This window comes from Corapipo altera, unplaced genomic scaffold, assembly GCF_003945725.1.
Source record: "Corapipo altera isolate COAL_440 unplaced genomic scaffold, ASM394572v1 24b, whole genome shotgun sequence".
NCBI lineage: Eukaryota > Metazoa > Chordata > Aves > Passeriformes > Pipridae > Corapipo > Corapipo altera.
Window position 1 is genome coordinate 3,291,742 of NW_020884888.1, and position 27,748 is coordinate 3,319,489.

Sequence of the window (27,748 nt, forward strand, 5' to 3'; positions counted from 1 at the left end):
TCTCGTATTTGGAGAGTCTAAGTTCCTCAAAATGAATCAGCTGTTTCGGGCGTATCTCTACCACTTTGAAGTTTTACAGAAAAGGTCCAAAGAGAGAGTTACAGGTATCATTCAACTAGGTCCATTTCAAAGGCAGTGATTCACCAGCCAGAACAGCATAGCTACTTGGTTTGTGACTTTGGTTTATAAAACTGTCCTGCTGAATTTCCTCATTTTGCTTGTAAAGATGAAGTAATGAACAAGCAGAAAACATAACATTTTTGATAATGTATAAAATCATTATGATTTTTTTTTTTAACTTGGGGCATGATATTCTCAGATATACTGCTTCTATTTCCTTCAGTGGGGCTTCTCATGTCTTAGGTTTTTACAGGACATGCTGTAAAACAAATATGGCTGAAAGACAATTGCATCCAATTGAAAGGAAACACTAAATCTAACTTATGATCTAGCTTGTGCATTGTCTGTTACCTTTAATAGTTGATACTGGTTTTGTGAAAACCTGCTCACTAATTTTAGTAAAAGAAGTTGGGTAAGTCTGTTTTGAAGAGGTTCAATTTCCTGCTCCTATTTTCTTAATAAAATCCTCCTTCTTTACACCCCATACAAACCTTTCATTGAGTTTAAACACAAAATTACCTACTCTCTGAAACCCAGTAATATGCTCCTAAATTATCTAATTCCCATTCACTTAAAAAAATATTAATTTATTCTATACCTTGACCTAGCATAGAGTGTAATTTAACAATCAAGAGAGCACTATACACATAATTTGAATGGTGAAAAATCATTTGAATTTTTCTACTTCTTGTATGAGACATTTTCTTAGAGGAACCTGTGTATGACTAATTTAGTTCTATATCTGAAAGAAAATAGGCCACTTGAAGACAAAGTTGAACAGAATTATCACAACAAATTTTTGTATCATCATGCCAGCTTGGATGATATTTTTCTAACATTAAATTGCTATTGCTTTTGTATCAGTCACAAATAAAAGAACGTTTTAAAGCCAGTTTAAAGAGGACAGTCTCCAAATTAAATTACAATTTTTTGTCAGTATTTAATTTTTGGTGAAACAAATAATGAATTAATGAGATCAGCTTGTAGTTCTGAATACTGTATAAATGATATTTTCTTACTACAAATAAATTATTCTTGCAACTTTATTTGATCATCAAAACATGTAAAATATTACTTTTGAAATATTTAATCTCTTTCCCAGGTATTAAACAGGATTACTACATGTAGCAAAATTCAGTAAATTTTAACAAATATTTTTAAAAGAGAAAAATATTTGCAGAGAAATATTTGCAGCAAATAATATTGCAGAGAAGAAAAATTTTAAATTATATACTTATAACCAAATGCAGCATTTGTTTTTTGCTTGTTTTGATTTTTTGTTTGTTTGTTTTGTTTTTGTTTTTTCTGTGATTCCCCAAACATTCTGTGTTAGTAACAAATTTGAAAAGAGAGAGGCACAGAAATCTGTACTGATGCAACTACATAACAAACTGGCTCATTGTACTGGACAGGCACATGGGGACAGAGTCAACCACAGCTGTCCATCAAGTGTAAGACGATGAGCAATTAGTGAGGTGCTTCAGGGAGCCCACAAAATTTCCAAAACCCAAGTATGACACTAACAATTTCTGTGCTCTTAAAGTTCATTCTAAAACTGAACTTACCAGCCTGAGGTGATACATCCCACAAGACTGCTCAAGATAGTCTTCTGCTGAAGGCACAAGGTACCACACACAAGAAAGTTGCACCCTTTCATAGGCTGTTGGGTCACTAACCCAGCTATGCTGGCTTAGCCAACTCAGCTTAAGCATCATAAATACACATTTAATACAACTTATCAGACCATTATCTATTAAAAAACCTAATTTGCTCAGTTTTTCAAAGCAAATGTTTATTCCCGACCAGCTTTAAAGTCAGCCTAAATGGTGGAAAATGTGGATGGATCTTCCCATTCATAGTTAGCCATAGAGGGCAAGAAGTGCAACAGAGCCTGGTATTAACAACATTGCTGAAGTCTTCTTGGTTCTGGATGGTGTACTGTTTGACATTTACCATGATTTGCATGTATGAGAAAACTTTATGAACCAAAGCAGTTTAAGTTAGGATGGTAAAGTCTCCTTTTTTCCCTTGTCCTTCTACCATAAGTCATTCAGGGTGACATTCCTACCAGCCCTGCTCTGAGGAACTAGTCTTCAGATTTGCCGCGTTCTCCAAATTATTGTACTGGGGAGGAATCCAAAATGAATTTAACCTTAATTTGCATTACTAAAAAATACAGTTTGGGCTTTCTCAGCAAGGATTCTGAGTTCTCATATTTACAGATTTAATTTTGGTTGATTTACTCTTCAGCAGTACCAAATTATTTTCTTGAGCTCTAAAGCCAGTAAATAATAACTGTCTGAACTTGGCTATTTAAACTTTATTATATGAAAAGCGACTGCAGATTTTAAACCTACAGAACAGGCAACTGAATAGTACTTATTATAATTATTGAAATATTACTGTAGTTAATTCCTCCCTTTCATAGCTACTACACTGTTTATTAGTTAAAAGATGATTTGATGGAATTCCTCTGTCCAAACTTTGATGAGTACAGTGTAGACTTCTATATCACAACTACCTTGTCTAGGATGCCTGTCAAGATGTTGAGAAAAACAGGCACTTCTTATAGAGCATGATTTGCTTGATCTACCACAGATATATACCAAAGATAAGATTCAGTTTCTTCTGGAATTGCCTGTATGTTTCCTTAAGTTGGATCAAGACAATTTGCCTGGATGAAAATATCTGGGTAATTCTTTGACTTTTCATGGATATCACAGGTAAAACAGATTTCATCTCCTGAGATGGCCATCTTACAAAAGAAAGATGAGTTAAAACATAGAATGAATAAATTATTCTCTTCTTACACAGTGATCCATCGCACGTAGTAGCATAGCTTTGAAAAGAGTTGAAGAACAAATGTTTGAAAGAAAGGTTTCCAAAAAGGCCACTGAAGAAAACAATACCAGCTTACAAACAATAATCCTGCTGTCACACCTGTACAAATAGAGGGGAGCACACAAGGAAACAGAAACTGAGCTCAGCCAAAGATGGCTGCTGGTGCACAGATATATTTGGGCTTAGGATTTTCTTGAAATTTCCTACTGGTTTAACTAGTTTAAGCTAACTGTTTAGGTTTTCCTGTTAATAAAGTACTTCAAAGGTCTATGACTGTTCAAATATATGTTAAGGAATTTCTATTTCTGTTACAGTTTTGTTGTCCAGGACATTCAATGACCTAGGCACCAAGGTCAAACACAAATATGGGCATAATTAATAGTGCAATTATATGCTAGAAATCACTCAGTACTTTTTTGTTCCATGAAAGAGGAATTCCTGTCAACCCTACTTAGTCTTGAAACAAGAGTCAGGCCTAAGAGAGTTAACTAAGATAGGCCCCCTAACATCTACTCTGCCTCAGCTACCAAGACTTGTTCTGTTCTGCCTACTGGATCAAAACTTAGAAGAATGCTAGAAGTAGTATACAGTAGGCCTAGAGGTAATAAATTAGGATAAGGTAAGATAAGGTAGACATTTGAATAGGAGAAATAAGCCTGGAGCCAAGGCTTTCTCCAAGCTTCAGTGAGCGAGTTGAGAACAATGGAAAGGTAGAGAGGTGAGACTGATGAAGATGAGAAGAAGACCCCAAAACCCGGGCTGAATGCCAGAACCCCCATCGAAATTGGGGGCCACGAAAAACACCGCCCAAAGCGCCACCTGAGCTCTGCCTATACTCTGCCTATCATTAATATGTATAGATAGATGTTGCAATCATATGAATATGTATAAGAATTATATATGAAAATTGTATAAAACCCGTGACTTTGTGATACCCCTGAGCAAGTTTTCTGTGGTGTGAACCACACTTGCTCCCAATGTTGTAATAAATACCTTTGCTGTTCAAAAGATCCAAAGTATCTGAGCAGTTCTTCGTACCGGATTTTTTGGCATCAGTCTCTTATGTCAGTCACAGGACCACCCCTCTGAGATACATTACATAACAGTTTAAGTTCCCTCTCAGAAAAATCTGGATGAGGGATCTAAACTCAGCTCTCCCCTACTCTAAATGAACGTTCCAGCTTCTGGGCTGTCATTTTGCTCTATCTTTGTAGTAAATTAATATTTAGTTATTTATACATAGCAAAAAATTACCAGCATTAATGACTTAGAAATTCACCCCAGATATATCTCAGGAGCAGTTCAGTAACTTTAGAATAAAGAGAGGGTTTTATGCAAATTCCTGCTTTGCATCAAGTGGAGGATGGAACTGAATTATGCACTTTTCATGTGGGTGTTCTGCCTACTAGGCACAGGAACGTCCTGAGCAAAGTTGCATCCAACAGCATACCTTCTTGTAAGAAAAAACGTAATTTGTCCTGAGGTGTTAGGACTTAGAAGTGCCATATTTCAGTGCAAATGCGGAGCAGAAGAATGCTGGTGTAGATATGGGCATGCAAGGAGTTATAGAACAGGCAAATATCTGAGGAACAGTTCTGAGGAGCTACATTCTTACCACTTAATTGGTAAACCAATCAAAATCAATTTCAATTAAATCCATAATATTCAGTTACCAAATAAAACACATCATTCAAACTTAGAAGTTAATTTTCACCTGGCAAGGACAGTCAGTTTGTGCATGTGTCAAAAACAAAGCAGAACCACAAAAAACAATTCAAAATGACAGACACTTTTGCAATAACTAAATTCTGTGTGTACCTTGTACGTTTGTAGTCCTGGGAGAAGGCATTACAACAGAATTTCACATGCTGGTATAAAAGCGTTTCTTGAAGGAAATAAAGATTTGTATTTCATATGCCTCAAGAACATAATTTCTACAACTGGGCACTTAATATTGGTTCAGAGATCAAAGTGGTCTGTGGAACAATATCTTAAAAATTAAAAGCTATAGTCCCAGATAAATATTTAATCCACATGCAAAATGAAGTCTCTTGCATTGTCTGTCAGATTACAGGTTTGACTATGTGAGACACTGAAAGTCCTGAAAGCCCAATCAATTTAGTATTTCAAGACTGACTCAGGACTTTGCTGTATCGGGCTCAGAGTTTACAATGGTACAACTGCACTGCTTCATAAAGCACTGCTTAATTAAAGCACATACACAGCAGTAATTCATCATACCATAAGCTCTCGTTGATTAAAACCTGTAAGCTGGTTTTAAAACCTTGTGCGCTCATTATAATAAATAGTAGGGAAGGATTCCCAAAGGCTTGACCCATTTCCAATATGATTTGACCCAATTCAGTTTCATGCAGCTTCATTTATATTTTATCTGTTGATTGAGTTTTATCCATCTAACAGATCAGCTATTGATTTCTACATAACAGCACAACTTACAGAATCACTCCAGATGAAAAGGAGAAACAACTATTGTTCAGTTTTGTTTATCCTTGGTCTCTCCATCAGGATTAATTATCTAACATCATCTAGCTAGCTTGTTTTGAAAAATGAAATGTGGATGGCATAACCTCCCTGGCACCTTGTTCTACTACTTGACCATTACACAGTTATCCAGTGATTTGGCTGACGTGTAATCTAAATATTCCCTATGTCCTTCTCTAGCTCCATAATTATGGACCACTGGCAAAAATCCTTCCCTGTGAATGGCAGCTAAATTGTATTATAGGAATGGAAACTTTTCATGTGTACAAGCCAGGAAGCTTTCCTCCTGTTTCAGACCTTTATGATGCACCCATATCTTTTAGGTTAGGGAATCAGTGGCAATTTCTTGAACAGCAATTTACAAATCTCAGATGAGGAGAATTCCCAGCAAACTCATATCATCTGAGAAAAGGGAATACACGGGAGAATATTCCAGCCAAAGCACAAAGGAGTTTACCGCTATTCCAGGGACTGATTGTTACTGGCCCTCTACAAAGAGTGGAAAATACACACACGGTGGTGACAGAGGACATATTATATATTGCTTATGTTGTATCTGAGACAACAGTATATGCACATGACTATCTTTTATACAAAATTTAACCGATTGTAAAATTCTTAGCATTTTTTCCCACAGGAAGAATTAAACCTAGTTTTCAAGGTCTAGTTTCCCAGCAGTCCTCTGCTCTGGGAAGATACCAACAAAGATGAATAAAAAACGATCAACAAAGGGGAAATTCAGAGAACCCTGATTGTACTTCTTTTCTGTCCATCTTGGGAAGCCTTCCCATTTCTGTATTAGTCAAGAAACTGTCTGGAATGCTAAGTGGCAAACAATTTGACTGAATTAGAGTAACATTATGAAACATTTCAACCCTGTGTTTCCATCTCCATACTGAGTAATGCAAAACAGGGACACAATTTCACTTTCTTAACGCAAAACAACTAAAACCCACTTTATGGCCTAATCTCTCACTCAAGTTAGTCGTGTCTCTCAGCATAAAATCATTCCAGTTTCTTTATCTGGACCTTGAATGAGTTTACCTCAGCTCCCTGTAACTTTTCAATTGCTAGAGATTTCAGCATTAGTAATTTTACACTTAAGAATAGAAGGAAAAAAAGTACTTGTGAGCTTTTACCTTTGATCATGTAAGTGCTGACTTTTGAGTGCTTGGTTTACAGCATGCAAATGTTGCATTTCAGTCCCACACTCCCATCTCCCTGTTTTTTGCTTGTTTTTAATAATAGCTGCAAAGCCAAGATGAAAGGAAACCAAGCAAGTGCTATATATCTAGTCTTAAATAAAGTATAATATTTCATCCTAAATTTATCCAAAATAATGAGAATATAAATGTTACCTGGAATGAATACCTCCTGAATGAGTGTGAGTTACAGATAGTCACGAAATCAATTACATCTTAATGAAGAATACTGATGAGCTACTTTTACACCTGTTCTTTTAATCTGTATGTTAGGGAGCTGTTGAAAGCACAAAGCAACAGATACTGCCAAGGCCTAGAAACCATCTCTTCTCTCACCATCCTTTGCATCTGCACCTTGTAGTTATCTGAATTTCAGGAAAAGCACTGTTAATTTTGGAGTTCAAACATGCAAAATTTTAATACATGCCAAGAGTCCACAGCTGGCATCAGCCCATAGGGTTGAGTGCACTTTCCCCCATTACCCACGCCTGGCTATGGCAACGCTGCTTGAGGGAAGGAGGCTGAACATAATTGCAGAATCACAGAATCATTTAGGTTGGAAAAGATCTCCAGGATCACCAAGTCCAAACTTTGACCAATCTCCACCTTGTCAACTCGACCATAGCACAAAGTATCATGTCCAGTCATTCCTTGAATTCCTCAAATCTGTCACAAAAAGAGTCAGTACACATTTCTGCAGTATCTGTTGCTCCGCACAAGGAGGAATGTATGCAGATTGTGAAGGCTCAGAGTTACTCTTCCAGTACATCTGTCCATGTCCCTGAGGGATAGGAAGTCCTGCCAGGGATGCTAGTTGGACTGCTTTGCATGGATGCATCTGTAGGCAGTAAAAAGAGCCTTTTCTTCCAGCTTCTCTGCCCATGCAAGAGAAGCCAAAGTTTTGCTAAATGGAAGAGCTCCAGGCCAAATAAATTGAACCTGACAGATCATTTAATATAAACTTTTATTCCTTTTAGGATCTCATGTTAAGTAAATCTCAACATAAAATTTCACAAGGCAGAGATGAGGAACTTTGCAATGCTCCTACCTAGACTGTTTTTCTTTCTTTTATTCAGTAAAGGAGCAAGAAAACATTATCATTATTCTGTCCAGATCTTCTTTGTCAATCACAACAAATGTCTAAGGGGAGAAAAGCTTGGAAAAATGCTTGCCTGATGAAGTCTTCAGTTACAAAGCTGAAGGAGATGCATTTATCTGACTACTTCATCTTACGAAAGAGTTAGGGTTTGGATTTGCTCCATTTGGGATGGGGGGATGTGTTTATTGACCTGGCTGCCAGCTAGCTTCACAGAATCACAGAATATTCAGAGTTGGAAGGGAGCCACAAGGATCATTGAGTCCAGCTCTTAAGTGAATGGCCCGTACAGAGATCAAATCCACAAGTTTGGCTCTAACCAACTGAGCTAATTTTTGGGAAAACCCATTTTGGGTAGCCTTTTCAAAATGCCTGAGTGACTTAGAAATACATGTCTTGTAACTCATTTGTCTTTCCCCCTAACATTTTATCTTTTATATTCCTTACATTTAGTCAGCCTCTTCCATACATATAGATAGATCATAGAGGGTTAGAAAAAAAATAAAATCCAACTTTCATTAAAAAAAAATTGAAATATATATTAATAAGGGAAACAGAAGTACAAGTCCAACTCAAGCCCAGAGGAGGAATGAAATATTTTACTTCCTCAGTGGTCCATGACATCTGTAGGGCATTCTACATCCAAAGGACACATGTCTACATATTTATGGCTTACGAGCCTAGAGTCTTCTCCAGAACTCATGCTTTTGTAAACCCCACTAATTCCAGAGCCAGTCCACAGTTAGAGTTATGTGCTCCACTGATTTTAGCTAGCACAGTACATCAGCTGGCAAAAAGCTGCCTGAGTTTTCCATGGATTAAAATAGGACTACAAAGCTGAAAAATGAACCTGTAACACAGAGGCAATAGTCTAGCATTTGGCTACAGGTTATCACTTAGGTTGTCAGCTTAATTTATCAAACCTGGATACAAGCAGTTAGAGAGCTTTTGAGGATTTATAACTTCTGTATACAACTGCAGCCTTAAATCCAACTTAACATTTTCTCGATGTGAAAATTCACATATGGTTTTTCAAAAATTTTGCTCTCTTCTTGGAATTCAACAAACCCTTTGTGTATTTAGGGACCTTTGGGATTCACACTTCAGGGACTTTTCAAAGTCTTTCCCTTTGGAGGGGGTGAAGCACAGACTAAATACGTGTACAAGTCCCTCCTTTTTATCAGGCCCTCTGTCATTTACTAACATAGAGCAATGCAACATTCGCCTGCTGTCACATCAGACTGCCACAGCCATGCTCCAAATGTCACATTAGCAAAGTCAGGTTAAAATCACTTTGTGTTACAACACTGTCTGCACTGACCTTTTGAAGGGCCAGAATGAGAGGAAGGCTTAGCTCCCCTTGCTCTGTGCACGGAGCATCTCCTTATTTTCTCTCCAAAATGAGAGAAGCACAGGCTTCATATTCAAGAGGGGGTTGTCAGATTTTATGAATGTACGACATTTCTGGAATCCACTGAGCTCTCCATGGCTCCATCCTATAACCTGTGTGTACAAGCAGTCTTCTAAAAGAGTAAAATTGATTACTTGCGGATTTGGGTCTGTTTATGTCAGACACCTTGTTCTTTCCAATATGCACGCTGAGGAGCACAGGGATCTGTTTTCCCCTGACGCACTCAGCTTTCCATTTCAACACTGTTTAGGGCAGTATGTGGAGTTATTTGACTCACCAGGTTTATTAATAGTTTGACCTTTTAAAATGACCAGAACAGGGTATGTGAATTGCTAATTTGGGACCTATAGGGTACTCTTAACTGAAGCAAGGATCCACCATGACTGTATGATAGATGGGAATATGTTTCCCAGGTAAAAGCTATCCAGCCTCCTCAGTGCAAAAGCTTGTGGACAGCTATGCAGAAGGACTGGAACAGATTGCCCAGTGAGGCAGAGGAGCCACCACATCCCTTGAAGCATTCAATAAGTGACTGGACCCGGCATTTAGTTCTATGATCTAGTTGACAAGGTGGTGATTGGACAAAGGTTGGATTTGATGATCTTGGAGGTCTTTACAAACCTAAAGGATTCTATGATTCTATGAATTTAGATGAAACCCTTTCATGAGGTATTGCTATTTTCCTCCTCCTTCAAACTAGCCTTTATTGGTAAAGCTGAGATGATTCACAGTGGTCAAGCCACTGGCAGGAATCTGTCCCAGTGCTTCCAATGTCATGTGGGTTTTCCAAGTCCACCTAATAAAACCAGTCAAGTCCAAAATCTGGCAAAATCAAAGGAAATTGGTTATTATACATAAATGCTCCTACACAAGAGATTAACCAGTAAAGATTGTACAGTCTGTCAAGGTCAAGCATGGCCTGGATAGCTCTAAAATGGATATGCAGAAAGCAGCTCAAGGAGGAAAAATATGTCAGTGGCATAGATGTTAAACAAAGTGGGGAGGAATATAGTGAGAACACAGTAAGGTATCAAACAGCTGTGTCAGTAGTTTGGGATCATATAAAATAGCACTTAGTTTTATGTACAAATGACAGTTCCCTATTTCTCTGTCTGACCCTGTTCCTTACACGTATAGTACTAATTCAATACATTTTTCATCCTGGCAGTAGTTTGAGCTAAACCACTACTAAAACATCTGTGGTGAAATAATTTTGTTATAGGTAGATGTACTAGATCAATCTAATGAAATATCTTACTCATGAGGAATTCATCCCTTGTCCTCTGTAATCATTTAAGGAAAAAATTATACATGCGCTCCAGTCGAAGATAACATATACCAAGATGAATAGAATTGTAAGCAGACATTTTTCTCAACAGTCCACACTCATGTTGTCCCTTTGGCATTAATCTTTGAACCAGTAACTCAAGAGTAGGAAAATTACAACTTGGTTCTTTCATCCCAGGGGCAAGGGGATGTTATGGTCCACGGTAAACTTTTTAAAAATGTTTTGCCTATGTCCAAAATGTCTGGAATGTGGTTGTTGTGGTTTTCTTGACTCCTGGAGTCTGTAAGAGAAAAGTCTGAAAAAATGAGCTTACTCTCAGTCAGATTATGTGACTACAAAGGGTCTATACTGCCACTTGGAATAAAGAAATGGAAAGCTACTGTTTTCTGAACTGGCATCCCCACTTCATTTCTTTTCAAAAGGAGTGTGATAAAGTCCTGATCAAGCAAATCAGTAGGATTCACTGAAAATAAACAGAAAAATGCTTATCACAGATGTGTAAACAATTCAGTATCCAATAACATGATTTAAGCCAGAAAATGACACCTGTGCCATTGTGGAGTACTACCTAAGGTCAGACATTTAGAAACAAAATCCAAAAGATTTTTTTCCTTCCAAATCTATTAATTACATGTGCTCATTTTCTATTAACATGTTTACAGAATCAGAATTCTTTAATTTCTGAACTAGATTCCACTGATGATGTATTGAAATAGATCGTTTTTCCAGAAAAAAAAATGTCAGCTTAGAGAACAAGATGCCAATACAGTGACTGCATGATCTGCTATGACTTGAAATTAAATTACCATTTGTAATGACAGAACAAAACTAAACTATGATTAGGATGCAAAAAGAAGGACAAGTAAATTTGAAAATCAGTTCAGTCTTTCTGTAAGCTTAACAAGGAGTTAACACCTGGATTAATACTGCTCCTGTGCTCTCAAACTTTCAGTATGAATGCCTGTACAAATTCTGCAGCATAAGATTAACAACTGCCTTTGGTCACCTACACAGTGAATGAATTTATATTCACTGTTTTTTTAAAAAATATTCCTTTTTCACCTCCCTTATCTATGATAGGTCTGCCTGTCATAGTTGTTTTCTCATAAAACTGTGATGATATTGCCTACCATCCCAGAAGTAGTTCTATAAAGGACACTTTTGTCAAATGTACTTTGTTATAAAATTCCATAGATTTAGACATCTGTTAGACTTTATAACCTTATTTTGGCATCTCTAGCCTACAACTATACAAACATTTACATGATGGTTTCCTGTACAACTAAACAATATTCTGTTATGTCTGTTCAAATGGTGACATCAAATGATAAATCTATGTCCTTTCAGTCACCTAGATAAACTTCATTTTCTTCTTTTCCATTCATAAAGAATTTAAGTTGTTCTAAGTCAACGTTCTCTATCTCTTGGGGAAATATTTGAACTACAAATTAGGGATGATGCCACTGCAATAGATGGCATTCTCTAATTATTAACTCAAATGAAATATTCTCCCACAATATATACCAGAATATACCAGACAGATTTTTTGTAAGTCTTCTGGCTCTTTTTATCCCCCTGTAGCTGTATTAAAAATCCTTCCAGAAAAAAAATGTCTCTCTGAGATGTTGAGGGGAGAGATTTGGCAGCACACAGCTCTGCAGAGATCAGCAGGTCATGGTGGCCCTGTAGCCCTTTAGAGATCCTCTGCCTCTCTTCAAAAGACAGGGAGGACTGGGTGGTGACAGGGTGGGACAGCATTGTACATCACCTGAAATGGAACATCTGAACAAGGTAACTCTAGTAGAAGTAGGATTCTGAATACTAATTGAAAAAAAATTGTTTTCTAAATTGCAGTAAAAGTTGGAGATTTCTGAAGGAAAGACCTGACAATTCTTTCATGTCCTTTTTAGACACCATTTCTTTAGTGGGGTACTAATTTCTGTTAATTTTCTGGAGCTGAGTACTTCAGTCTTTTGTAGAAATTAATTATTGTAACATTATTTCCGTTGCTTTCCAACTTTTTTTCCTTGCTGTTAAGCTTGAAAGTTAGTCCTTTTTCTTGGTATTTAAGACAGCTCCTAAGACATTTTTGCACAACATAGTGACAGAGACTTATCAGATTCTGTGAAACCGTGTGCCTCAGAGTATGCTGGATGCACTGAAACAGAATCCTATAAAAATGGCAGCCATCTCTATAATGCATGTGCTTGTCCCAGTAATAAGTATTTGCACAGTTCAAGCCACCTCTCAAGGGATGAACAGCCCTGTAAAGCACAGGCACAGACACAGTGAAAAATAGGTCTCCCCTGTTCCTCACGTGCCCAGGGGAAAACAATGAATCCAACTCTTCTCAGCAACCCTGCTTACTGCAACTTTCAGTGGCACAGAAGTACACCCATCTAGCCTGAAATTGGTTGCCTCGAATACCGACAGCTGCAAAGCTGTGGTCTCCCATAGCTGCGCTCCCAATGGAAAGGTTACCTACCAAATGCTGATTTTGCTCCTGGGCAGATTTCCAGCTTACAGTCTGCTCTCTGCTATTGTTGCTACACTGCTAGCAGCACCCCAGTTGGCCTGTTTAAAGCTAGCTCAGGTAAAACAAAACAAGCTGCCATGACAACCAGCAGCTGCAGTATCAGCATACCCTTTCAGTGTGTCCTTCCTGGCCTTGCAATTTATATCCACACAATACCACTTGCTCAAAATGAGGTGACTCAAGTAACTCCACACACTTAATCCCATTAATCTTTCTCTGTAAGTAATGCCCTAAGACCTCAAACAATTTCTATAGCCCTTATCCATCCTTTCTTCAGTTTGACAGCACATGTACGCAACTTAGGTACCTGAATCTCAATACATTATTCTATGTTTATTTATAAAGACAAACCCAATGAACACAAACCCCAACTATTAGTAAGTAATACTAACAGATTACAAGAGGAATAACTGGCACAGGGGGAAACAGTGCTGCTGGTAGGTATGGAACAGAAGAGAAATCGGACAGGAAATACTTTAAAAATAATCTGACAAAAGGGGGAAACCACTATAAACGTATATTAAAATATAACCTCCTTTATGGTTTCATCTAACAGAGGACTGTTATAAAATTGCCTGAGATACTGATAATAAAATTATCAGGTGGTGTTCAGTGCTAGTAAGGTACAGTGTAACATACAAGAGAAAATTAATATCGAGTATACAAACGTAGTGGTTGGTACTAATTAATTAATAGTATCCAGGATGATACCTTGGACTTACTGTGGCTGGTTCTTTGAAAACATCAGTGTTGTGCTCACCAGTGGCCAAAGAAGTAAAAAGAGGATGAATGTGGCAGAACAGAATATTGGGAAAGCAGTTAAAATAATACAGAAAGGTCATTCAGAGTGTGAGGTATGGAGGTGGATATTTCAGTGCTATGTGTGGCTCTCATTAAGCTCTCACAGAAAGAGAATAATAGTATCATGAGAGGTAGGGACTTATTAGAATTATGGAGCAGCTTTTACAAGATGAAAAAACTAAACGGATGACAAAGACTTGCGTTTCTAAAAAGACTCATTGATAAGAGAGACCTGTAAAACATGAACAATGTGTGGAAAGTAAGACACAGTTATTAATTGCTTCCCACATAACAGGAATCAGGGTATGCCCAATGAAATTGTAAGACAGTTAATTTAAAACAAACAAACAAACAGATGGAAGGGCTTTAATCCTTACATGCATATTTATTTTGTGAAACTCATTGCTAGTGGATGTGTTGAAGGCCAAAAGTATAAATGGATTCATGAAAGATATGACAAATTTATAGACAATAAATCCACATGCAACTGTTAAACCTGATGGTCCAAAGACACCTTCCTGCTCAAAAAGTCATGAAAACATTTGCCTTTGGGAACTCAGAGTGTAAACCAGAGAAAAAACAATTCTATACACTCCTGTTCTGATACAGACACCCATAACATATAGAGTCTTCACACACTTGGGATATCTCAGCTTCAATTCACTTTCTGCCTGAGGAACACTACAGTTTTCACCTCTTTGTATTTATGACCAGGTGATACATACATCTGGATAAAGATTTTCACTATTTGTCCTGCTAAAATTCTGTACAAAATAGAAATAAAATCCAGACCAATAGATAGAAGACAAGGAGTAAGAGGCCCTGACACTGTAACTTTTAGCAGTTATGGTACTCACTTGGATGAGAGACCCAAGCCCCAGAGATTTACATTCAAATACTGTGGATTTAAAGGAAAATAGAAAACAAAAAAAAAAAATAGAACTGATGTTGGAAGAGCAATTAAATCTTATGTTTTCTCCTTACAAATAATCTAACCACCAGTCTAGGGTTTCATGATTATCCTTACTAGAAACAACACAAAGAAATACCCCAAGTGGTATTAGTAGCATATAGTTGACAAGTATCTGTAAATAGAGTGGCAGAATCACAAGCTGCTGAGGAGCAATAGGTTAAGATTAAATACAGTTGGCCTAGCATAGAACTCAAGATGTAGTAAAAGTCATCTGTCTGTCTCAAGGTACATCTACAGCACTTCAGAGGTCTGTTTAACTTGTTCTTCAAAATTTCCAGAGGTAGGAATTTTATGCATTTTCCAGTGTTTAAATATCCCTAGAAAGTTTTTCCTAACATTTGGCTCAAATCTCCACTGCTACTGTTCAAATCCCTTAATTCTCAGCCAGATGATGAGAGCAGGACAAGCAAAGGTTTTATCAGCAACTGTCACGCATTTCAACCATCTTCTCTTCTTTAAGCAGCCTAGATATTTTGCTTTTCTCAATGAGGTATGTTCTAGTCTTCTGTCATCTCCGCACATATTTCTTAAATCAGCACTGGACATAGGAGATAGCTATAGCCTTTTGGCACTGGGGAAATGAAAAGGATACTATTATTTATACATCCCAGTGCAGAATTTTTTTTCTTTTCAAGTTTTTGCTTATTCATGTTCAGCCTGTGACCCATTGTAATCTCTAGTTCCTTTTACAATTATGGCCTGGTGAATTGTTTCCCATTCTGTTTTTGTAGAGCAGTTTACTCCCAGTGTAGCATGAGACATTTACTTAAAATAACAGCATTATTTTTTTCCTGATTACTTCTTCAATTTCTTCATATTGGTTTGAATCCTTGTCTAGTCCCCCTCGTGCCTGCTGACTCTCTCAGAGACCATTGTACATTTTGATAATTATATTTTCTAGCTCATCTTCTTTATCAGTAATGACAATATTCCATGACTCAAGATTGAAGGCACTTTCAGAATTCTGCTTGATATACCTCTCCATATGAGGAGGCTATTATTTTCATTGAAAGGGAACTTTAACTCAGTTTTGTGGACACCTTCTATTTTCATAGAGATCATATAGACAATGCTACCCTAAACTGCTTAAGAGAATGGCATTGCCAAAAAAAGAGAAAAGTGGTACTCTGCAGAGTTAGTGTGACTGAAATGCAATGCCTAAAATATTTTTTTAATCGGTGCTCTAAATGACAAGTTACAAGACAAGATAACACCCCTGGGGTTTTGTATACCACAGTTCATACCAACAGAACAAATTGGTATTGAAATATCTGACAGAATGTAGAAAATTATTATTTAGGGGATATTTCAATTGGGGAGGACCTATGAAATGTTCCCCAAAGTCATCACTAACTGCCCTGGAGCTGAAAAATGTTTGGAATGGGGTGGGGTGTCATCATGTGTGTCAGTGTATTGGAAAATTGCTACAAATCACCATGGGTACTGCTTAACAGACTTAATTTGACAGCATTTAATTTTAATGGGACTTAATTTTGACAGGACAGCATTTAATTTTGACAGGACTTAGTTTGACACACCTACAGGTTAGAGCAAAAAAGTGATTGAGAGCAGCCCTGTGGAGAAGGACTTGGGGGTGATGACTGATGAAAAAGTCAACATGAGCTGGTAATGTGTGCTTGCAGCCCAGAAGGCCAACCACATCCTGAGCTGCATCAAAAGGAGTGTGGCCAGCAGGCTGAGGGAGGTGATTCTCCCTCTACTCTGCTCTCATGAGACCCCCACCTGGAATACTTCATACAGTTCTGGTGCCCCCAACAAAGAAGGGCAATGGAACTGTTGGAGCAAGTCCAGAAGAGAGCCTTGAAGCTCATAAAGGGACAAGAGCACTCTCCCTATGAAGACAGGCTGAGAAAGTTGAGGCTGTTCAGTTTGGAGAAGGTTGCATGGAGACCTCTCAGCCTTCCAGTATCCGAAGGGGGCCTACAAGGAAGTTAGAGAGAGAATCTTCAGCAGGAACTGTAGTGATAGGAAAACAGAGAACAGCTTCAAATTGAAACACAGTGGGTTTAGATGAGATATGAGGAAGAAATTCTCTATTGTGAGGGTGGTGAGGAATAGGTTGCCCAGAGAAGCCGTGGATGCCCCAACTCTGGAAGTGTTCAGAGCCAGTTTGGAAGGGACTTTGAGCAACCTAGTCTAGTGGGAGGTGATCCTGCTCATGGCATGGAGGTTGGAACTAGATTATATTTAAGATGCCTTTCAACCCAAACCATTCTATGATTCTATAAATTGATCACTATGCTAAAAAAAAAAAAAGTGGTCACTAAGATACAGATAGTTACAATCTAACTACACTACTCATATGGAGATAAAATGAAGTTGATACCATACAACAAGAAGTCTACCAAATATACATTCATGCAATTACAGTCAAGATCTCCAGTTAGGATGTGTCAGAAGAAATCTTTCTAACTCCTTAGTTAACTCCCTTTCTTTGAGTGCAAAATGATAGTCTTTAATGACACAGTGGTCTTTTCCAGAAGTATCCAACAGAATCCTCTGACCAGGATAAACAGCACACAGTTTAATTTACATCTTTATTGTTCGTTACATGACATTAGCAATTTTTTATTGATCACTAGTCGAATTCTGCTCAACCAACAGAATTCTGAATTTCTTTATACACTTTTCCCCAAAGTTCATATCCAGATATTTGAATGTGCTCCTTAACCTCAGAAAACCACTTAATATTTACAAGGAAATTGTATTCTGAATTTTTAAGTTTTCTGCAGAAGCAGTGAAATATGAATCCATTGATTCTGGATATTTGACACCACAGTTTCTGGATATATATCTCTAAGTTTTCAGAGTTGTTACTAAATATTTTCTGTTTATTGGATTGTATTCCTTCAACATTATCACAGAAATAAAATCCACAGACTGGCTCTTTGGCATCTATGCTGGACAGATGTTAAATAAAAAAAAATATACAAAGGTAAATAGTCTCATTATTTAAATGAACCTTTATGGAAGCAAGGACCAACAGCAGTTAAGAGTATGATGGCCTGTACTTAGAGTAATTGAAGGAAATTTTTCCAGGCTTGGATTAATGCCCCTGGAGAAGAAGCTATTGTATCTGTGGATGATTCTGGAGAATTTCTCCTTCACTGAAGCAGTTAAAAAAGTCTGAACAGTAAAAAATCAGAACAAAGTAGATGAACTGAGGCTCAAGGACAGCAATCCTGGATTCTTGTGTACCTTTCTCTTAACTCTTAGAGTAGACATTTGTCGATGTCTTTTGATTAAACTCAGAGAAGAGTTTAAGTATATCTGGGGCTTTTACTGCAGAAATTCAGTAGAGCTTTTTCTAAGACCAAAGGGGTTGCACTTGACAAGTTACACTCTTCCTCTTACTCAGCACCCAGCTCACCTTTCAACACTAACAGATGTCATGCCATATTACCTGGCTAAATGAGTTGAAACTCTTAAATTCTTCCCAGAAAGACACAGCAGGTGATCACCCACTTTCTTAAAGTTTTCTCAATATGCAGTACCGCAGACTTTTGTGCCTATCTACATGAAGCAGGACTTATACACATTTCAATGGTATTTGCTTACAATTCACCTATAACCTTCCTTTTGAACCTATTTCAGCACAGATGTCTCTTAGGTTTTCTCCAATGCCTGACAGGAATAGGTATCTGACTGAAAGCCTTTTAGGCTTCAGTCTGATTAATCAGAAAAGACCTGCCAAAGTGAAACATTTTGAAGGACAGGTATAGATCTGTTCTTGAGGCCTCCTGTACCCCAGTAATCTATAATCTCAGCTTTTTTACTGTCCTCCTTGCTCCTTGATATGCAAACAAAAGTTATCAGGATTTGCTTTCAGCTCTTACTAGAGAAAAGATTTTTACAGTCTACTTCAACTACATGTTTGACTATGAGAATAGTCCTTAAATTGCACCTCTGGAAAATTTGCCATTCATTTGGAAGGATGCCAGCTTCAAACATCACTTGGTTACTTGAGCTAGACTGGCAGTCTGCTCTTTATTTACCAGGTAGAGGAAGAAAAGGCTATTACATGTGCTTTGAATTCTTTGTTACATATTAAATTATTCCTGGGTAGTATCCATGATCTATAAAGCACTAAGTAGTTTGGTCACAGCTATCTCTGGTACCATCTGTTTGACCACTTGTAAAAGTAACAGACCGCACAGAAGCAGAAAAAGAGGCATGACTAGCATGAGTCTGGGAAAAATTATATCTAGATTCAAAATTAAACCAGATATTCAAAATTTCATCACAGTGAGTCAGGTATGCTGCAGTTATCCCCTGAAGCCTCACAGGATGGTTTTCCCTTGCCTCTGGTAGACCTGACTGTCTGCTTCTTCCATAACTAAAACTTTTGTAGGTAGTTTCATTAAAATAAAAATTTCCAGCAAAGAAGAGAAAATTTAGCTCCTGAGTCTGCTCAGCTGATTTTCTACCCTAGAAAATGAGGAACAGAGGTTTGGGCCATATTCTGATATATGATTCCCTATTTATCTGCTTTATTTTTCTGCACTGAATTATTTGTGACAACTGTGATAACTTTCATTCAAATTGTTAAAAAAATCTGTAAAGTTATGTAAATGAAAAAATTATTCTTGAGGCATAGAGAACTAAAACTAGTGATTCCCAATTATTATGTTTCGATAATAAGCTACTAATACATTTAATACATTCTATATTAATAATTACAACTAATCCTATAAAAGCATTTCCAAGACATCTTTGATGTGGTCTTTTTTCCTTGAAATCATCATGATTACTATTACATTCCAAAAAAAATTTAACCAATGAGTTGTATATCTGTCTCATGCTTGATAGTACCTAATAGCTATAACTATAAAGGAAAAGCCCATTTTCCATTTTAAGTACTGGACTTAATTAACTTCTTTACATTACTAGGAACTTTCCCAACAGTCCAAGAATTATTAAAAGTTAATGAGGCTGTTTCAGGAAGCTTCCTAACCAATAAAGGATTCTTTTGAACAAATTAATAATTTCTACAATTATACCACAAGTATTGAATATAAAAGCTTTGGATAAAAACAATACCAACAAAAGAAGAACAGAAAAAATCCCTGTTAATAGTTAGAATATAATTTGTAGTTTTTAAAAAGATAACTTTTATCTCTGTTGTTATACTGTTCCTTATTTCAATTTCTCATACATTTTTGTACATTCTTTTCATTTCCAAAATGACTGAGAAACTAAACAAAACTTGAGACCGGTCTTAAGATGTGTTGACAGACTATTGTTCACACGAGAAAAAAATCCAGTCCTTCTCTGGCATTTCTCCATTGGATGCCTAGTTATTTTCTTTCCATAGGCTAATTGGAAACCTTTGTTTGATGATCAAAATCCCAAGTATGTGCCTTAATCAGTTCTGAAATAGTAATTTTTTAATTTCAAGGAATTATAAAATGGGCAGATATCCCTATGTTCTTAGTAATCCAACAGTGCTTTAACTTATGGTAAAACCACTGGCATTAAATAGTATCTGATATGAAACTGAAGACATAAAGAAACTCAGTTTGAATGGTTGGAAATATAAATTAGTATAAAATCAGTTATCCTGGATTTGTATTGCTCCTCCAGATTAGTTCAGAAGATACACGTTGGAGCTCCCCATGATTCCAAATCGTATCCTTTCTGCGTAAAGGAAATGTGCCAAACTCCCTCCTCTCTCAGATGTTCTGAAAGGTAGCTGCCTTAGTCATAATGCATAAGAGCTCCTTCAGACTTCTGAGGAATAAACAGATCTTTTAAAACTTTTCTCATGATTTTTGCATGTGGCTGTAAACACTGCTATTATGAAAAAAGGGGGGTGGAAGGGAAGAAGAGGAAGCAATCAATATTTATTACTAGTGTTGAGCAAGAATTGCTAAATTATACTACCATGAGATGACATCTGCAATGTTTTAGTGGATCGAAATGCTTCCGAGAACAAGAGTTAATAGCATCAGTTATAGTTGTGAAGGCAAGAGCAATCCTGACCATTGCTTCAGTAATTTAGAAGGAGTAACAGATCCCCTCAAGTGCACTAATGTTCATTAATAATAATGCTCATACAGCAGATGATTTCTGTTTAAAGAATGAGCCTTTGTAACTTGGCCAGCAGGATTATGTTTTAAGCGATCTCCTGAAAACAAAGGGAGTGCAAGCTTCTCTCTCACACATTGTTTGAAAAGAATTTGCCATCTTACTACTACTCTCACGAGATCGTCCAAATGCAATCATCTCCAGTTTTATCTCAGCCTCAGCCTAAGAACAAAATTGCGTACTATAAACTGCAGAAACGACTACAACATGAATCACCATTTCTGCAAAAAAACTCTCCCAGCAAGCACCTCATCCTGGCTGCAAATGGCCCTTGACAAATCCCTGCGGCTGCATTTGTGGTCTCTGCTGCTGAGACCATTCCCTGGAGGCGCAGCTCAGGCTGAGAGGATGCAGCAGGCTTGGTGAGTTGTGCTTTCGAGCGTGTTGCCTCCAAGGGATGGGGTCAGCAGTTTGTGTCCTCTGCACGCTGAGGGACTGACTCCTCAAGCAACTTTTAGCAAGCAGTTGCAGAATGTCAAAAGTGAATCTTAAGAGAGCACCAACACTAACTTGAAAGAGCTTAACAGCAAAAATCTTCTCTAAATTCCCCTTCAGATTTTGTTTTCAGAAACAACTGTATTAAGGAGTGGATGATTAGCTGACCAGTAGGGTTTTTCAAACAGCTGCTGGTTGTTAAAGATTAGTAATTTCTATAAATATTATAGAAATATTCTGTTGCCAAGAAAAATTCTTGGAAATACCTCACAGAACTCAAGATTCAGAACATAGTATTTTAAAAAGCTAACAAAAACTTATTAAGTACCTTGTTGCATCTTCTAAGCAGTTCATTGTACATATTTAAAACATCCTGAAACAAATGCAACTGATACACAAGTTTGAAACTGTATACATAATTATAATGAAAATTGTTTGCAACCTACCTTGGAATTGTGTAAATTTGATGGTTCCCATCCTCTCTCCATTTCTGAAAACAACTTGACCCTAAATAAAATAAACAAATACCTTAAAAGTTTTATAAATCTCTCATAATATAGTTTCATTAACACTGTAATTTTCTATTAACTATTAAAATTACCAAAACAATGTTTAAACTCTGAACATAGTAGACAGTAGATTCAACCAAGGACAAAATAACTCAGTTAACACCTCCTTAAACCTTTCTTCAAATGGCCTTAGAAAGTTGACTGGTGTTACCACCCATTTTTCATGGATGAAATGGAAGTACAATAAAGCCAGTAACTTATTGAATCTCAGATGATGAGAGATATGCAAACAAACAATTTTCACGGTTTGACTGTTTTTATCAAGGATATGTGAATCTATCCAAGATCACGCAAGAAAATCATTCTCCATTTTATTCATCATACAGTTCTCCAAAGATAATTATCATATCTTATATACTTATCCTACTAGATTAGGGATACCAGTAGCTCTTGTGGCTTGGTTTTGTACTATGCCAACACGTGTGTCCTAGTATTCATTTTAAATGTAATGCCCTTTAAGTCAGTACTACTGTTTGTGGTGCTACAAATTGTTATTCTCATTATAATGGTCATGCAATGCTTAAGCCTCCTCACATATCCCTAGGAAATTACTCCCATCTTTCATCACATCTTTCTGGAGTAAATTAAGAAAAGATCTTGTTAAATTTCCTCCTTACTTCAGCTGTTTCATAATTAAGTATGAAAGAAGAGGGTTTCATTCATTTATGCTAAAAAGTATTTTTAATATTTTGAACCTGTAGTGGAGGTCCGAGTGTTGTCAAGATGGATTGCTGTTCTACTGCACCCCTGGTTTGGTTTATTAACATCATCGCCATTAATCTTTGTTTTGGCAGACATGAGGGTAAAAAAAAACAAATGGCAAACATGTAAAGCTACAGTACATTTTTCTGTGCAAGCCTGCCCCTTCTTGAATAATCTGTTCTGGTCACTGAAGAGATGCACTGAAGGCCTCTGAATTACTGAAATCAGCTCCCTGCAGGAAGTGATTGGAGCAACAGTTTGGTAATACAGCACACATACCTCCCATTTCCTGCAAACCATAGAACACCATTTCCCTTTGATAAATAGAAGGTAACACTCTTAAATAAGTGTAAGCTACCTTGTGCTAAGCCTTAAAAGTCAAAAGCCCTGATCCGTGTCTAAAAGGGACTGAGAGAAATGAACACTGGTAATGGGAGGGATTCTGTTGACAGCAGCCAAAGGACACAGTAACCATACCTACTGAAATCCAGCTAAGTCTCATCTCTTGGCTGCTAAGGCAGCTCCAGAAGAGAATATAAAACATTAGCAGGCAGATTTATGCATGCATCTTATCAGCCTTCATCCAGATCTCCTTTAGTTAGGAGAAATACTTTTTAATATCCCTTCATTGGTTTGAACGTAATCACGACATATTTGGCTAACTGGCTTAAGTAAAAAGTAGTAGAAAATGTTAAAGAAAAGACTTGTAAAGATGTTATGCAAGTATCACCTATTGCAGACATATTTATGATCAATCCAGTCTTAACTTTGGTTCTCTGACCCGTGTTGGAGAATGCTGTTGTAGTTAAATTTTTCAACATGTGGAAAGATTATTTTTTTATTTGATTTTAAATTTACTGCCTTCTACTTTAACTCTGTCTCCTCTTATTCATTTATTACAAGCTAACAGGACTGTAGGTAAGAGTCTACTAGAGAGTTCTTTATAGACAAACATACAGCAAGCATCACTGTCATCATCTATGGTGAGAGGCCTCTACAATTTTCTCCCATTGTTGATAGTATAGTGTAGTACACAGACTCAAGAAATTTTCTAGATTCCAAGTGCAACTGCTTGAAATATTATTGCTTCCTGTAAATCACCCACATTTTCATCATTAAGTAGTACAGACATACACCATATGCATCTACTGACTAGAGATAAATACATACATTCTTGTTGGCATGTTCTGAAACTATCAACAGAATGTAAATCAAGTCTGAATAAATGCAAAATTTGGGACTAAAAATATAAACAGGATTTTATGGCTTATACTGATCTAAGTAGCAGATAAATAAAGATATGGATGACGATGATTATGATGAAAGAGTCATGGAACAAATTATGAAAAAATGTCCTAATTATCTGCAAAATTATTCAATCAGCAGTTTACTTTCATTAAAGATTACTGGAAAATCCTGAAAAGTCAAATGGGTTATTACAAGCAATAACAATTTCTAAATACTATTTTATGAGATGACATTGTCATGACTATTGTTTATGAACTACAGAGTTTGTATGCAACACATACAGATACTAACAGGAAAAGAAAGTGGATAAATTAAAATAGGCTACATTTTCTGTGTGTAATCAAATTACTAAATCTGTTTTCAAAGGTCAAATCAATAAAAATCCATAACAGCAATAATTTTCAAAGCAGGATTCTTTACTGAAATCTCTGAGATCGACAGTTCGTACTTATTACCCAGGCACCAAAAGTGGAACCACAGCTGCAGTTACCATTTGGTTCTTTCCTCCTCAGGAACAGGCTGCTTCATAACAACATGTGACAATTAGATACTGTGCCTCAAGTACCTTCAACCCCTAAGGTTCTAAAGGAGAGCTGAGGAAATCTTGAGGATTTCCTTCAGGAAAGGAAAGGAAACATTCTTACATGTTTATTGGGGTTTTAGGTAGTCCCAGCAGACACAGATATGGTGTTGCTGCTGCAGTATTTGATTCTGCCAATGTGGCAGAAAGGAGTGCTCCTCATGAACACTGAGAAACTGTATAAATAGCAATACCTTCATTTCTTCAAACAGGAATAGGAGGAAAATTAATGATAGTCATCCCTTGCTCTATGCTTCCCCTGCTATTTAAGGAAAATAAAAGAATTTGAGGAAAGTGATATAAATACATAATAAAATGTTGTAGAATTTAATTTAATAAACTACAGCAACACTAGACTAAATAAGTTAACCAGTGTTTCAGAAATCTGTTTTCTAGAAATTATTGTGCTTATTTATGGCATGGGAAGTTAGTTATAATCTGATGATGTTCTTATCAAGCCATTTCATTGCCACTGAGGTAACCTACCATAAGATTTACCTAGAGAATTAACTTCTTTAGACTTAAGATTCATAAATTACTAAAAGTGTTTTTCCTTTATTTAAAGTAGCAGATGTTTGAATAATAGATATACTAATACACACAATAAACTCTGACATTACAAAAGCTAGTCTTAGTAGTGTTTTGTCCTCCAGCACATGTGCCAGTATAGACTGCAGCCTATAGTGTGACCCATTACAAAACCTAGATCTTATGAAATCCACACGAATATAACAACAGACAAAACCCTCTTTTACATTCCATTGTGTTTTAGTGACATTATATAGGCATATTTAGATACTTACAAGCAAAAAGATCAGTGGTTGTATAGATGAGAAGTACCATATTAAAGAAAATAATGGAAGTAATGTTAATAATAACTTCTTTAGAACATGATCATCACATTAAAAAAAATATTTCCCAAACAAGTAAATATTTTATTTCGTGAGATGTAAAATAAGAACTGTGTCCTGAACTGGTATTTAAATGAACTACAAAAGTGAATAACTTGCACTTAGATTAAACCACATTTTACTATATATTAACTAGTTAATCAGTAAAATTTTCCTCTTCTATTACACACAGATCATCCCAATGGAGACCAACAGAAACCACACTGGTATCTTAGTGCCTATTTTATTTTCTTCAATCTACTATCTACAATTTTTTTCTTTTTTTACTAATTGTGAAAGTCAATGCCAGGGTAAATACCAGTTCTATAACAGGTCTGCCCAACTTTTAGCTGTGGATAGGCATGTTTACATCAGCAATGACCCTCGAAAAGTTGACGGGAAAGATATAGAAAGTGTGTGGCTTGGAGTTCAATAGACAGCAATGTGAACTCAGGGTAGAAGAGGAGCTACGTGAGCTCATTCTGGCACAGGGTGGCACCCTGGTGTGTACAGCCACCGCTGCACACAGTGTCCTAGTTTTTTTGGCCCAAATATATCCCTGTATTTGGGGTTCACTGCAGCTGTGTAACTTATCATGCAGCCTTATGCAGGTGTACGTCATTCAGTTTGGCTAAATCTTCATTCAGTTTGGCTAAATTGTAGATTTAGCCTCACATTGCAAGTTAGGTAGCTTGGACAAGAAAAATATAGAAGCTTATGTTGTAGCTTTTTGGTTTGGTTAGTTTGTTGTTTGGGTATTTTTTATACATCTCTGAGTCCAGCTGTTTTTCCTGTAATTGTTTTTTTCTTTTTTTTTTCTCCCCAAAAGGTACAGTTCTTGAATGTCCTTTACAAATTGCGAAAACCAGAATCAAGCATTTCAGCAGTGTCAGTCTCCCAGTTGCCACATGCAAGGACATCATCTCCCTGGTTCTTCTGAGTAACATCATCTTCTTTGTGCTCTATTTTACAAGCCTAACATCAATTTATGTACTTATTTACACAGAATAACTCTTTCATCTCCTAAATAGAAAGACAGTCTCAACCCTCCCTGGATGTACGATATTAACTTTTTATCTTGAATTGATATTCCTTAAGTAATTAGTCCTTTATTTGTGGTCAGAATAACAAATTCACATCGTCTATTCACAATTACAAATTATTAGCTGACATCATCTTTATTTCAGACACATGGGACTTCCCCTGTCTTATAGGAGTTATTTGCCTACACTTGGAAGCAGCTGTTTATTATACTTCTATATTTTTTTCATGGTGGATAAAATGTAGATATCTTTGCTATATTGTGAACATGTCATTAAGCTCTTTTGGAGCTATAGAATACTGGCATTTACTAGAACTTTCTTTGTATTATCTCTGACAGTATTATTATTCAGCTCTGGACATAGGCCCATGCCAAAGTTAGAATTCTTTCATTCTTCATATGCTGAAATCCACAGCCAACACTTTTTTTTATTGATGTCTTTAGTTTTCTTCATCTTTTTCAAGCAAACCAGAGTTCAGAAATTTCTTAACTGCTCTCTCAGTCAGGGCCGGGTCTGCACTTTGACCACCATTTGATTTTCTGTGTATTTTCTTCTGCAGAGTATATAGTAAACAGAGAAATAAATATATAGCATTTACTTCACAATTTTCAGTACTATTCCATCAAAAAAGGTCTATTTTAGACCATCTTCACATCCTTCTCCAACACTCTTCCCCCACATGGCACCAAACAATTATTAGCTCTAGGCTACTCTGTCCTGTAGGCAAATCATCTCCCCACATAACAGTGTTTAAACCTAGAGGCTTTCCCTGTAATGTCTGAGCCTACACAACTAAACTTGCCCCCAAAATAAATTAACTCAGTCAGTTTTGGGGTACTTGAGTTAGATATTTGATATTATGTAAACCATCTAAATAAATGTATGCAGAAATACCTGAAAAGCAGTGGGATAACTATGACAACTGAATTATATTACTATACAATTTTATACATATATATAATTTTATATACTATTTATGTATTTATATAATGTATAAATGTAGAGCTCTCTCTTTAAGCTATATGACATCTGCTGAAATCAAGGTGTACTTCTGAACCTTTAGTTTCCTTATGGCACTATGTCCAACAAAAGTAGAAGCCAAGGAGGGTGAAGTATCACAGGACAGGAAACCTAAGAGCTCACTAACACCCAGAGGGCAAGTATAGCCCTCCCATATTGCTCCTAGTTACACAGTTATACACCTACCTGGTGGTAGCTCACCATTCATCAGGCCTCTTGTGTGAGCTGCAGTAGCCTATTAAATCATCAAAATAGTTTGTTTGTTTGGTTGGGTTGGGTTTTTGTTTGTTTGGGGTTTTTAATTTTATTTCTTATTGTTTTGGCAAGTGGGTGACGTTGTTTCTGAATTGTCAAAACCAGAGCCAGCACAAAGGAACCCTGGA

At 36.8% G+C, this 27,748-nt stretch overlaps 1 protein-coding gene across 2 annotated transcripts in view; it reads right to left on the reverse strand.

Moving 5' to 3' along the window:
* Positions 1-27,748, reverse strand: part of GABBR2 (gamma-aminobutyric acid type B receptor subunit 2) — a 476,962-nt gene that overhangs the window by 180,374 nt on the left and 268,840 nt on the right. For both annotated transcript variants that reach the window (XM_027643926.1, XM_027643927.1), the window contains exon 8: positions 21,760-21,820. In XM_027643926.1, coding sequence (XP_027499727.1) covers positions 21,760-21,820 — 61 coding nt within the window. The remainder of the gene's footprint in view (positions 1-21,759; positions 21,821-27,748) is intronic.